This window comes from Aquarana catesbeiana, linkage group LG12, assembly GCF_042186555.1.
Source record: "Aquarana catesbeiana isolate 2022-GZ linkage group LG12, ASM4218655v1, whole genome shotgun sequence".
NCBI lineage: Eukaryota > Metazoa > Chordata > Amphibia > Anura > Ranidae > Aquarana > Aquarana catesbeiana.
The window spans coordinates 76,807,106-76,819,557 of NC_133335.1; the positions used below are offsets into that span (position 1 = coordinate 76,807,106).

Genomic DNA, 12,452 nt, shown 5'->3' on the forward strand with positions numbered 1-12,452 from the left:
GTTCTTTTTAGTTAGCGCAGATATTGGTTCACCTGGTTTTTTATGGTACAAGAGATGGCCAGAGACTGCAGACATGGTACAAGAGATCAATGCATCAGTGCCCATCAAATGCAGCTTTACTGTGCCCGTGAGTGCAGCCTCTCTGTGCCCACCAATTGCAGCCTCTGTGCCCACCACTGCAGCCTCTCTGTGCCCACCACTGCAGCTTCTCTGCGCCACCCAATTGCAGCCTCTGTATGCCCACCGATTGCAGCCTCTGTGCCCACCGATTGCAGCCTCTGTGTGCCAGCCATTTTAAACAGCACTACAGACAACGCTGTATCCTGGCCTAGGCTGACAAGGCCCAGGCCTAGGGAAGCACTTTGCAGGGGGCTCACGGAAAGAGTCCCCGCCAGCTTGCGCTACACTGTTAGTGTAGCGCCAGTCTTATGGGGTGGACTTGCCTGAGAGGCAAATTAGTCTAGCACCCCCATAAAGCGCCCGCACTGCTTCCGGTATGCGGGCGGCCGGCATTCTGCAACTGGGGGGGGGGGGGCGGCGCCGCTTCTAATTTTGACTGTCCTATCATCCTGGACCACAAACCTTCCTCACTGAGCTATGTTTTCTGCTGCACCATTGGCATGGTTATATCTTCTTAGTCCTCTCCATAAAATTATCAGAAATTTGTGCTTAAAGTAGAACTATAGGCAACACTTTTTTTTTTTCATTTTGGATAGAGTGAGGGAGGGTTATAGCCCCTGTCAGTTTATTTTTTACCATCCCTGTCCCATTGCAGAGATTTCCCTTCACTTCCTGCCCCATAGCCAAATAGGAAGTGAGAGGAAATCTATGCAAATTAAGGGAATCCATTGCCCCCTCCCCCCAGGCCCTCAGAACTAGTGTCCCCTTTTGAAAATTTCTTAAACAGCAAGGGGTGTGGCCTTGTTGACTGGAAAGGTTGGGTCATATTTAAATTGAGGGGTGCACAAGTTTAGTCAGGCCTAGGGCAGCACAAATCCTAAATACACTACTGACTACAGAGGAAAATTATTTGGGGGTACTTATTTCAGATGATTGCAAAATGAACAAAGTGTGGCCAGGCAGTGGGAAAAGCAAATGGAATTCTAGGATGCATCACTAGATGGGCCAACCAGCTGGAGGAAGGAGGTCCTGATGCTCCATTATAGATCTGTAGTCTCCTCACTAGATGGGTCACCAGCAGGAGGATGGAGGGCCTGATTCCTCTATATAGATCTATAGTTAGACCACATTTAGAATACTGTGTGCAGTTCTGGAGATCTCCCTTACAAACACATATAGATAAAATAGAACAAGTACAGAGACTGGCAACAAAAACAGTGAAAGGTCTTAGGAGTAAAACATATCAGGAGAGAGAGTGCAGGTACTATATATGTACAGTCTGGAGGAAAGAAGGGAAAGGGAAGACAAGATTGAAACCTTGAAATACATGAAGGGTGTGGCAAGATGGCAGTATTTTCAATATGAAGCTAAAATGAAGAACACAAACTCTAGCAGGGGGAAAGTTTAGAACTAATCTTATAAAGTATTAGTTTACTAAAAGAGTAGTTGATGGAATAGACTTCCAGAAGAGTTAGTGAGTCAGTCAACAGTACGTGGATTCAAAAATGCTTGGGACAAACATAGATCTATACTTAGACAAAAAAAAGTTAAAAGATGGGACAGAGCAGATTTGATGGCCTGGTGGTCTTTTTTCTGCCGTCCCGTTGGTCTTTTTTCTGCTGTCCCTGTTGTATGATTCTAAGGAGTAAAAGAGATGTAAACAAGCTATCCCTAACCTCGATAGCTGCTTGTAATGTGGAGTAATTAGTTCTCAAAAACTACAATTGACTCTAAAGTCAGGTTTCAGTAGTTTACCAAAAGCTAAGAAACATCTGTTTATTTTTACATTAGAAGGCTGGTAAGCTGCCAAGATTCTGGCTCAATAGAAAGCAATTGAAAGAAAAAAAAATGTCAGTGCCTATTTTGAAGTCATACGATTCACCATACGATTCCTATAGCTACAAAAGTTATTGAGGGCTTGCTTTTAAAGTGATTTTACTGCTTGTTCAGAACATGTAAATACTTTAGTATGCAAAGTGTGGGCATAGGATCAGTTTTTTGATGGGCTCACATTTGTGTGTTATGTTAATGTGTATAGTAATGTGTTTTTTTCTAACACTGCAAACTACAGTGCATGGTAATGAGTTACTGTGCATTGATAAAGTGCAATAGGATGCCATTAAGAGTGAATGGCACCGCAGTGCACCAACGTGAATAACATGCATTTGAAAAGAGAAGTATGCACTTTTTTTTAAATTTTAGAATAATACTTACCTTGGTGGATGCAGCATCAATCCAATACTGCATCTGTCCCTTGCTGGCTCTAACACTGAGAACCAAGCAATCGAACTGTCAGTCAGCGCTCTCTGCTCTGCCCCCTCCTCACTCACTGGAGCACTGGGCTGTGGAGGGGGTAGGAGCTCTGAGAGACTGAGCCGGGTGCCAGTCTAGGCATGTGGGAGGATCCCGACTTCATTATCGCGATCTTGCCCAAGCTGACACCAGCTTCAGCTGAAAGCGGGTCACAGGAGTGCAGAACGAACTGCACTAATGTGATCCACAGGCGAAGTAGAGCCAAACAAGCTTTGGCTCTACTTCTCCTTCAGGTCTGGTTCACACCTATAAAAGTTGGAGTTTGCATATTCCAGGTGCATTTTGCGTTTTTCAATACACCTTTTTGATCCATTGAAGTCTATGGAACCAAAAAGTCCCTGGCCCTTTCCATAAAATGCACAGATGTGAACTACATCCATAGGAAACCATGTTATATGGACTGCTGTGTGTTTCTGCAAAACTGAAAATGCACTAAAAAATACATAGGTGTGAACTCAGCCCAATAAAAACCTAGCTTCCGTGTTGATGCAATCGCTTCTTTACTTTGTGCATGATTGTGCTGGGAAAACATTTAAATTAACTTCTGATCCTGTGCTGACTTCAATAGATGCACGCTTGGCACCCTCTATATTTCTTTCATTGCATGTGTACGTTAAATTTTTCAAGTCCTGAAGTAATCAAAACCTTAGTGACCAGACACCTTTGATGCCTGGTATACCTTAAAACGATTATCACTATTTTTTAAAGCGGAGTTCCACCTAAAAATGGAACTTCCGCTTATCCGGTCCCTCCCCCCTCCGGTGTCACATTTAGCACCTTTCAGGGAGGAGGGGGGAGCAGATACCTGTCTAATACAGGTATTTGCTCCCACTTCTGGCGATAGATCGCCGCAGAATCCACTGCTATCTACGCCATGTCCGCCGCACCCCCCCCCCCCGCTGTCTTCTGGGAGACACACAGGTCCCAGAAGACAGCAGGGACCAGTCAGTACATGTAGCGTGACTCGCGCATGCCCAGTAGGGAACCAGGCTGTGAAGCCGCAAGGCTTCACTTCCTGATTCCCTTACTGAAGATGCCAGCGCCTGCATCTGAGAGCCGAGGGACAAGTCAGCTTCGGGTGAGGACATCACGGGCGCCCTAGGCAGGTAAGTGTCCTTCTTTTAAAAGTCAGCAGCTGCAGTATTTGTAGGTGCTGACTTGATTTTTTTTTTTCCAGCGGAACTCCGCTTTAAGCACATATCCTGATATGTGCTTAAAGCGGAGTTCCACCGGAAAAAAAAATTTAGTAATCTGTTTTTTGTTCAAGTAGTAATTTTGTTTTTTCAAATATCCCTAATATATTTTGCAAAATAGGCAGTGAAATTGAGAATTTTCAAAAAAAAAAAAAGCAGTTTTAGCTTGTTGAGATCTAGACAAACTATAGTAAAGTTATAACATATCCAATTCCCTTTTAGGGCACATCACAGTTGACTCAATGCTGCACATTCTACGGGATAAGGACAGTGGCATCTGTATGGATTCTGGTGGATTCCGCACAACAGGCAGTATGATCTCTATTCTGCCCCAGTCTCAATTACCATGCATCCATCTGATCACTGGCACACCGGATCCATCCAAGTAAGAGACCACCTCTACCAAAAATGAAGCATATAGTTGCAGACACACTTTGTTGTAGGGCTCAGGGTTGTTTTTTTTGCTTTACACTGTTCCCAGATTATACATGAAATCCGTGCTTGTAAACCTGTATAATCTGCAGTGATCATATAAAAATTTCACACACCGAAGTCACCTTCGAAACTGCAAGCCATAATTTCCTGTAAGTACTAAAGATGCAGACATAAAAACATCTGACGTTATAGGTCAGTGATGGCGAACCTTGGCACCCCAGGTGTTTTGGAACTACATTTCCCATGATGCTCATGCACTCTTCATTGTAGTGGAGCATCATGGGAAATGTAGTTCCAAAACATCTGGGGTGCCAAGGTTCGCCATCACTGTTATAGGTTAACATCAACTTTTCCTGGATGTTGAGCTTGGTGAAGCACTTTCCATCAGTACTCGCCTTTATTGTATGATGACTTCTTTTACCTGCACAGTACAGGGTCTGTGTGCCTAGTAGAATCATGTGACTGAATCTGTTAAAGATCCATTCTTAAGTCACATCTGATAGTTTGGTTTCAGCATGTATAGCTACTTTAAATCTATAATAATTGCCCTGCAAAGTGCAACTAAAGGAAACCTTGCTTGGGGAAAAACTTGAGAGTTTCTACTGCTAACTAATTCTGCAATGATGAGATTTGAAGGCTGTCATGCTGACCTTCTGGCTTCAATATGTTGTGTCACTGACCCAGAAGAAGCACTCCGATAAGGACCTCCCTTTGATTTTCCTGGTCTTCCAGGCAACTAGCATTTTCAGAAGGCCATCAATGGTTGGTTTTGTTTCTCTCAGGAAATGTTTACTTAAAGTGTTACTAAACCCAGTAATATGAAAATAGTTCATCCGCCCCCCCACAGTGCCCACAGCTTATAAATCATCTTTTTACATTAAAATACTGCCACTATATACCTTTTTTAGATGAACTGTATACCACGGTTACATGATAAACTGCACAGTTTCTCCAGTGCTGAGAGTTCAGGAAGGAGATTTTAACTACAGCCTGTATACACACCCACATGTGTGATGTCAATATCATGTGACCTGGCTAACTCGGAGAACAAGTAAATGCTCTCTCCAGCATAAAAGACATAACTGAGCATGTGCAGGTTGGCTACTCTGCCTGTGTTACAGTGGCGGCTGATGTTTTTTTTTTTTTTTTTGCGGTGGGCAGCAAACAACCCCCTCCCCTTGGTGGAGTGGCACTACCCCCTTGCCCGTGGCACTAACACAGCCCCCCCCCACCACCACCCGCTGTCCTTACCTTGGATGCGGGCGGTGAGAGCGTGGCGGGCTCAGGGAAAGCTGCTCCGGTGTCCTCTCCTGGAGCAGCTTCCGCGGTATCTCCTCCTCCTGGCGCTAGGCGTCTAATAGAATTGCCTGACAATTTGGCCAATCGGGAAACAGGTTTCATACCTGCTTCCCGATTGACCGGGAGGAGGATCACTGTTGCAACAGCAAATTTTCATTTGCTGTTGCAACACACCTGGGTGGGCTACAGACGCAATGCTCTGCGTCCTGAGTCCACCCTATTTTGAAGCCTATTAAAGCCTATGCTATGCATGAATCTATCCTTTCTTATAGGGGGTGGAGAGGAGAGAGGGGCGGTGCCCCTAATGGACAGGTCGCCCCCGCTGTGTTAGCTGGCCTTCCCCAGATAGACAGTGTAGGAGGGGAGGATCTGTGTATACAGGATAACACAGCCTTTTTACACAATGCAGAGGATTAACCCCTTAAGTATAACAAGCATGCTTTACTGCATATACAGACTGATTTTACTGTTGTGGGTTTAGTAATACTTTAATTCCCTTTTGATCACTGATTGTATATTACCAACTTCCTATGTTTGGCGCAGGTCGGTGTTCAAGCCGTTTGTGTTTGGCACACACACTACACAAGTACCCTGGTTGCTGTCCCCTGTATTTGGTGAAAAAGACCCTCTCAGGCAGATTCCTCGGTTTAAAACCCAAGTGGACAGAAGACATGAACTTTACAAGCACCACCAGAATGCACTGGAGGCCTGTAAGGGCAATGAGGTATGATGGAGGCCACTAAGTAATTGGGACAGGCTGATAATGGGGAAGTGGTGGATAAAATTGGCCATCATAAAAATAATGGGCAATCCTGCTTGCTTAAGCATGTGAATGGTCTGCTCCTTAACAGACTTTGTCATACACATGTAAATACAACTGATATAAAAAGACACATTATTGCAGCTTTTTTTTTTAAATGCAAGCAGTGTAAATACTTGAATTTGACCTGGTGTTAGCGTCTGAGTCCCTGTACTGGCTACAGAGACAAACAAGCAGTACAAGTAGTCAATCAGATCATGTGCTGACAAAAAAAAAAAAAAAAAAGCATGCTGATGGGAGGAGAAAGCAGACTTTTGGTATGAGTGTACCAGGCTTTAGTCGAACCTTCATTTGCATGCTGCAAACACACAGAGTCTAGGGACTCCCAGGGCACCTCCGGAGGAACAGTTAAAGCGGAACTAAACCCAACGATTTAACAGTTTAAAAACACAGTTACGTTTCCCGGCATGCCAGGAATGCTAACTGTCACAAAACTGTCAAACCATCCAATGACTGGTGTCATAACTGATCACATGTGCAACATCATGGCAGTTGCAGATCAAACAGAGGCCAAGATGGCAGCTTCCTTGGCTGTAAAGGATAGGAGGGTTTAGTTCAGTTTTAATGAGCAGAAGGCACCATCTGGCACCAGGTGGTGCCTACTTTTATATTTAACTTAGTTTTTCATTTAGGGTGTTATGTCTTTAACTTTAACCACTCAAGTCCCAGATGCCATTTTAAGGCACAGTTATTTGTTCCAGCAGCAGTTAAAATGGGATTTGGATAGGCGGGTTCTGGAGGGGTCCTGTCCGTGACAGCCAGGAATCAACCAGCTCCTTGGCTTCCAATGCTGCTACAGAGCACTTCTGCAAAAATATTCCTGTCCCACATTAATATCCAGATTCAAACTGATACATTAGATGTTTTGGATGACATTTACATATGCTGCCTCATTCGAAATTTTAGCACATGCAAACCTGACTTGATCTTATCTAAAAGCAGAACTTTACCCATAACAACTTTATAAAAAATAATATTCTTTAGCAAGAAACATACATTCCACATAAATAATTATGCTACCAAACTGAGTGTGTGCTGTAAATTGTCTCCAGCATTGCTCCTGTTTCTTCTTGCTGGAGGCTGCCATTTTGTTGAAGCCCAGAGCCCCTGAACAGCAGTATATCATAAAGCATAAAAACCCATCGATTTTAAAACACAGTTACATTTCTGGAATTGCTAACTGTCACATTTGCTTGTGCTTTCAACCAAACTGTCAAAACCATCAAATGACTGGTGTCATTTCAGCACCATGACAGTTGCAGATCAAGCAGAAGCAGCTTCTGTTTGCTTTACTGTACTGCTCTTTAATTCTTTAAGAGTGGATTTTCAGTTTTTTATTTTTCACATATTTGTGGATATATTGTATTTTTTTTTTACTTTTTATTTTGTTTATTCATTGCACTATATAATTGTGATGTATTGATAGCACAATTACGGTATTTCATTTATTTTAACAACCAAGGATCCTCATTTGGTTTCATTTCCAAATGGCACTAGCGCTGCACCATTATTTTAAAAGAAGCAGCTTCCTTGGCTGTAAAGGATAGGAGGGTTTAATTTGGCTTTAAGGCTGTCAGCAGATCGGCCTCTACTAACTCAGCGGTGCCTAAAACAGGCCTAAGAATGGAGAGCAACTGAGCATGTGCAGAATAGTGTATTACTGGATTTTAAACAGCGTAGACACTTAATTTTAATGTTTTACATAGATATACCTGCAAAGAGGGCTAGCCTGAAGGACTTACTTTTCTGACTAAAGTTCCACTTTAATGTTATGCTAAAAATGTTGGGAAAAAAAAGCTCCCCTAAATTAAAACACAAGCTTCCACTTGGAATGTTACCATTCTATAATGTGAACTAGATGGACTTTTTCAACCTAATTATATTACATATAAATCTCATTTATTTTATACTTTTGATCAAAAGTCTTTGAAGGTAATTGGTTGCACCAGAGCTTTTTATGGGCTTCATAACAAAGGGGGTGAATAAATACGCACATGCCAATTATCAGTTTTTTATTTCTGAAAAATAGTTTTATGTATATATTTTTCTAATTTTACTTCACCCACTTAGACTATTGTGTTCTGATCATCACATAATTCATATTAAAAAAACATTGAACTAAAGGCTGTAATGTAACAAAATAGGTAAAAAGCCAAGGGGGTGAATACTTTTGCAAGGCACTGTATAATATAAAGAATAACTCTCGGACAAGCCTTTATTACAAGCAGCGTTTTCATACTCCCCAGCAGTCTACTAACTGCAAGACAAACATATTACTTAATGCCCCGTATACACGGTCAGAATTTCCGACAACAAATGTTGGATGTGAGCTTGTTGTCGGAAAGTCCGACCATGTGTATGCTCCATAGAACATTTGTTGGCGGAATTTCCGCCAACAAATGTTTGAGAGCAGGTTCTCAAATTTTCCGACAACAAAACTTGTCAGAAATTCTGATCGTGTGCACACAAGTCCGACGCACAAAAGTCCACGCATGCTCGGAATCAAGCAGAAGAGCCACACTGGCTATTGAACTTAATTTTTCACGGCTCGTTGTGCATGCTGTACGTCACCGCGTTCTTGACGCTCGGAATTTCTGACAACATTTGTGTGACCGTGTGTATGCAATTCAAGTTTGAGCCAACATCCTCCGGAAAAAAATCCATGGTTTTGTTGTCGGAAAATCCTATTGTGTGTACAGGGCATTACACTGAAGCTAGACATTTGTTTTACTGCCTTAAAACAAATATGAGGCTAAAATGTGTACAATATAAGAAGGGTTGAAATTAAAGGACCATGCCACTGCTAAGAGGTCCAGATATCTTTAATATTTCATTTTTATTCTTTAATGGATAACTTTATTCCATTAAAGGTCAGGGGTACAGATCAAGAAATAGCCAATTGGTTTTTGGGAGTCTACATGCCCCCTTCATCAGAGCTACAAACAACAAGAACAAAAGAAGATTATCATGTTAAGAGAATAATATGGGTGCTGAAAGGAAAAAATGATGATGATAATAATAATAATAACACTAATGTTAATCATCACTATTATTAAAATGATACATTGTGGATGAGATGTTAACCTAATAAAAAGAGAGAAAAAAAATAAAGAAACTCTTGAAACTGGTATGTGTATAAATTGAACCTCTATTATACAATCTGATTGTACAGTCGTAAAACGGAAAAAGAAAAAAAATGAAAACAAATTATAATAATGGCATGTTAATAATAATAATAATGATATTGCTACTGACTGTATTTGTTACAATAATACATTCTTGGCATTAAATTGATCTAAAAGGAATAGACAGATGTATGTATTCAATATAATAATAATAGTACAATATTACTAATAATATTAGTAATAATGATGATATTACTACTGACAATAATAGTCATAATGACTATTGTTAAAATAATACATTCTTGGCATTAAGTTGATCTAAAAGAATAGATGTATGAAAACTTGAGTAAAATAAATACATCTATTCCTTTTAGATCAATTTAATGCCAAGAATGTATTATTTTAACAATAGTCATTATGACTATTATTGTCGGTAGTAATATCATCATTATTAATAATATTATTCTGCCATTATTTAAAAAAATATTCTTTTCATTTTTTATTTTCGTTTACGACTGTACAATTAGATTGTATAATGTATGATTCAATTTATACACATACCAGTTTCGAGAGTTTTTTTTTTGCTCTCTTTTTTTTATTGGGTTAACATCCCATCCACAATGTATCATTTTAATAAGTGATGATTATTATTATAATTTTTTTTCCCTTTCTTTCAGCACCCATATTCTTATTTTTGTTCTCATGTTCTCTTTTTTATGTAATTATTTTGACACTCATTATTACTGATGGTTTGGTTTTAATTATGACCCCGTTTAGGGGACATTGTATTGATTTCAGAATGACATGATAATCTTCTTATGTTTTTTCTAGCCCTGATGAAGGGGCACGTAGACCCCCCGAAACGCGTTGGCTTTTTCTTGATCTGTACCCCTGACCTTTATTGGAATAAAGTTGTATCTGGACCTCTTAGCAGTGGCGTGGTGTTTAAATTTCAACCCTTCTTACATTACACTACAACCCAAAGAGACTTGGTGTAAATGATCAGGAACCAGATCATTTACACCAACAATAATAACTTAAGATAACAATAGCAGTAAAGTAAACCTATGGGTCCAATGCTAGCTTTCCACTTTCCTCTGTACAATGGCCACTTCTTTTAGAAGTTTTTGCCTAATTAAACTTAACCAGTAGGACACTTATGAATGGGTGCAGCACACCAGTCATCCATCAGTGTTCTTGGATGGTGAGCGGAGACAGGTATCTAGAGTAGGCACCCTTGGCCTTCACAGCAAGCGATAGATATGTAGATATGGGGGGGGGGGGTATAAGACTATCTTTGGGGTGTTTGAATTACATTTATGTTTTGTTCTAATATGAGTCTTATTTATGTGGACAGGAGGCTCTTGAGACATTACAGAAGAAACAAAGAGAAATGGAGAAAGAGAATTTATTGGTGGTCAGTAACTTGCTAGATGAAACCAAGAACCCAGATCTTATTAAACTATCTGACCTATTTTGTCTCAGTGTGGAGAAAGAGCTTGCATTATACAAAGAGTTCAACCACTAACAAATTATGAACCATGCCTGCTGCAAGTGCATTACTGCGCCACCTAACACCATTCTTCAGATTAATGGCAGCCATAATAAATGTTTTCAATAAACTTGTTACAGAAATCAATAAATACAACCTGTTCTGGCAAGCATGGTGTTTTCATGTTCCTTTCTCTTAGCATGCAGATATGTACTTCTATACAGTCTATACAGAGACCAACCAGTCTACAATTTCTTTGAGGAGACAGCTCGTTTCTGATTTGGAGCACTCATGGCTGATCTACCAGGAGCTGTTGCCTTCTCTGGGGTGTGCCGTGTTATTTTCTGCGTAGTCTGTCCTTCTTTCAGGTTACAAGAGGCTGTACCTCGGGTTATTTCTGCAAAACGCCTACTCGTTTGCTGGAATTTTGTTTGTGTGTTAGATGCTGGTGCTGTTTTAATTAAGTTAGTTCTTTTTGCAGCTGAAACTCCAGCACTAGCAGGGGCTGCTGTCTGTTTCTTAAATACAACTTTCCCAACCTTAGGGAGATCTTTGGTAGTATTTTCAAGTAGAGAGGCAGCCTGATGGTCCTTGTTAGGTTTACCGGTGTTCTTGGTTTGCAAAGAGGTTTTGTCCTGTGAGTCTATATTAAGATGAGAGGTTCCAGGCAGTTCAGCACTGCACAACTGCTGGGATGAAACAAAGGATTGTCCATTTCTGTTCTCATTCAGTTCTGCCAGACGATCCTCATGTTCTCTTAGTGCCCTCTGCCTCCTCTGATGAGACCTTTGCAGCATGTCCTGAGTCAGAGATGAGAGACTGTCTGGGAAGAGAATTAATGTGTTAAAAGTGGAAATGTCCATTAGGAACCTAAGTGCTATTTTCCTATAGATTTGGATATATTTGAATTAGTGGCGGCTGGTAGTCAAAAAATTTTTTGGGGGTGCTTGGGCGGCAAACAGACCTGGCCCCCTCACTCGCACAGTGGTGATCCACTCACACTACACTAAAACTGCCCCCCCGGGGGCTCGATAGGCGGCGATCCTCACACTACCGCCACCCCTCCACGTGATCCATGGCCTTCTTACCTTATACAGCGAGAGGTGGGGAAGGAAGACAAGGTGGTGGTGGTGCGCTGTTTAGACCAATCCAGGGTAGGGCTCTAGGAGAGACTGCTGCTGCCGGGGCTGATGCTTCTCCTCCCGGCCAAACAGGAGGCGGGTCCTGAGAACCCGGGTCCTGAAAAGACCAGCTGGCCCATCGGGTCTCAGGAGCCGCTTTCTTATTGGCCGAGAGGAAAAGCAGGAAGACATTAGCGAATATTATTTCACTAATGTCACACAAGAGCACTGCGCCCCAAGCCCACCCTTTTTGGAAGCCAATTAGAGCCTCCGGCTCTAATCACCTTAAAAAAAAAAAAAAAACCCACATTAAAATCCATGCGTCTGGCGCCCTGCATGGAGATTAGGGGCCGGGCGCATGTATTTGGGGGGAGGGGGGGGGCAGCGCCCCTGTGCCCCTAGTGGACGGGCTGCCAATGATTTGAAGATGACTATTGTTCAAACATCTAAAAACATATACCTAAGTCAGTGGAACCTGAGATGCCAAGAGCACGGGACCCAGTTTTCCCTGGATCAGCCGGTTTGGTAGGCTGC

At 41.6% G+C, this 12,452-nt stretch overlaps 2 protein-coding genes across 2 annotated transcripts in view; one reads left to right on the top strand and one right to left on the bottom strand.

Annotated features, from left to right (window-relative positions):
• SCRN2 (secernin 2) overlaps positions 1-10,966 on the top strand; it is an 84,902-nt gene extending 73,936 nt beyond the window's left edge. The window contains exons 6-8 of the mRNA XM_073608088.1: positions 3,849-4,011; positions 5,904-6,084; positions 10,663-10,966. Coding sequence (XP_073464189.1) covers positions 3,849-4,011; positions 5,904-6,084; positions 10,663-10,833 — 515 coding nt within the window. The 3' untranslated portion in view covers positions 10,834-10,966. The remainder of the gene's footprint in view (positions 1-3,848; positions 4,012-5,903; positions 6,085-10,662) is intronic.
• LRRC46 (leucine rich repeat containing 46) overlaps positions 10,311-12,452 on the bottom strand; it is a 30,663-nt gene continuing 28,521 nt past the window's right edge. Inside the window, exon 8 of the mRNA XM_073608089.1 lies at positions 10,311-11,620. Within this exon, the coding sequence (XP_073464190.1) occupies positions 11,043-11,620 (578 nt within the window). The 3' untranslated portion in view covers positions 10,311-11,042. The remainder of the gene's footprint in view (positions 11,621-12,452) is intronic.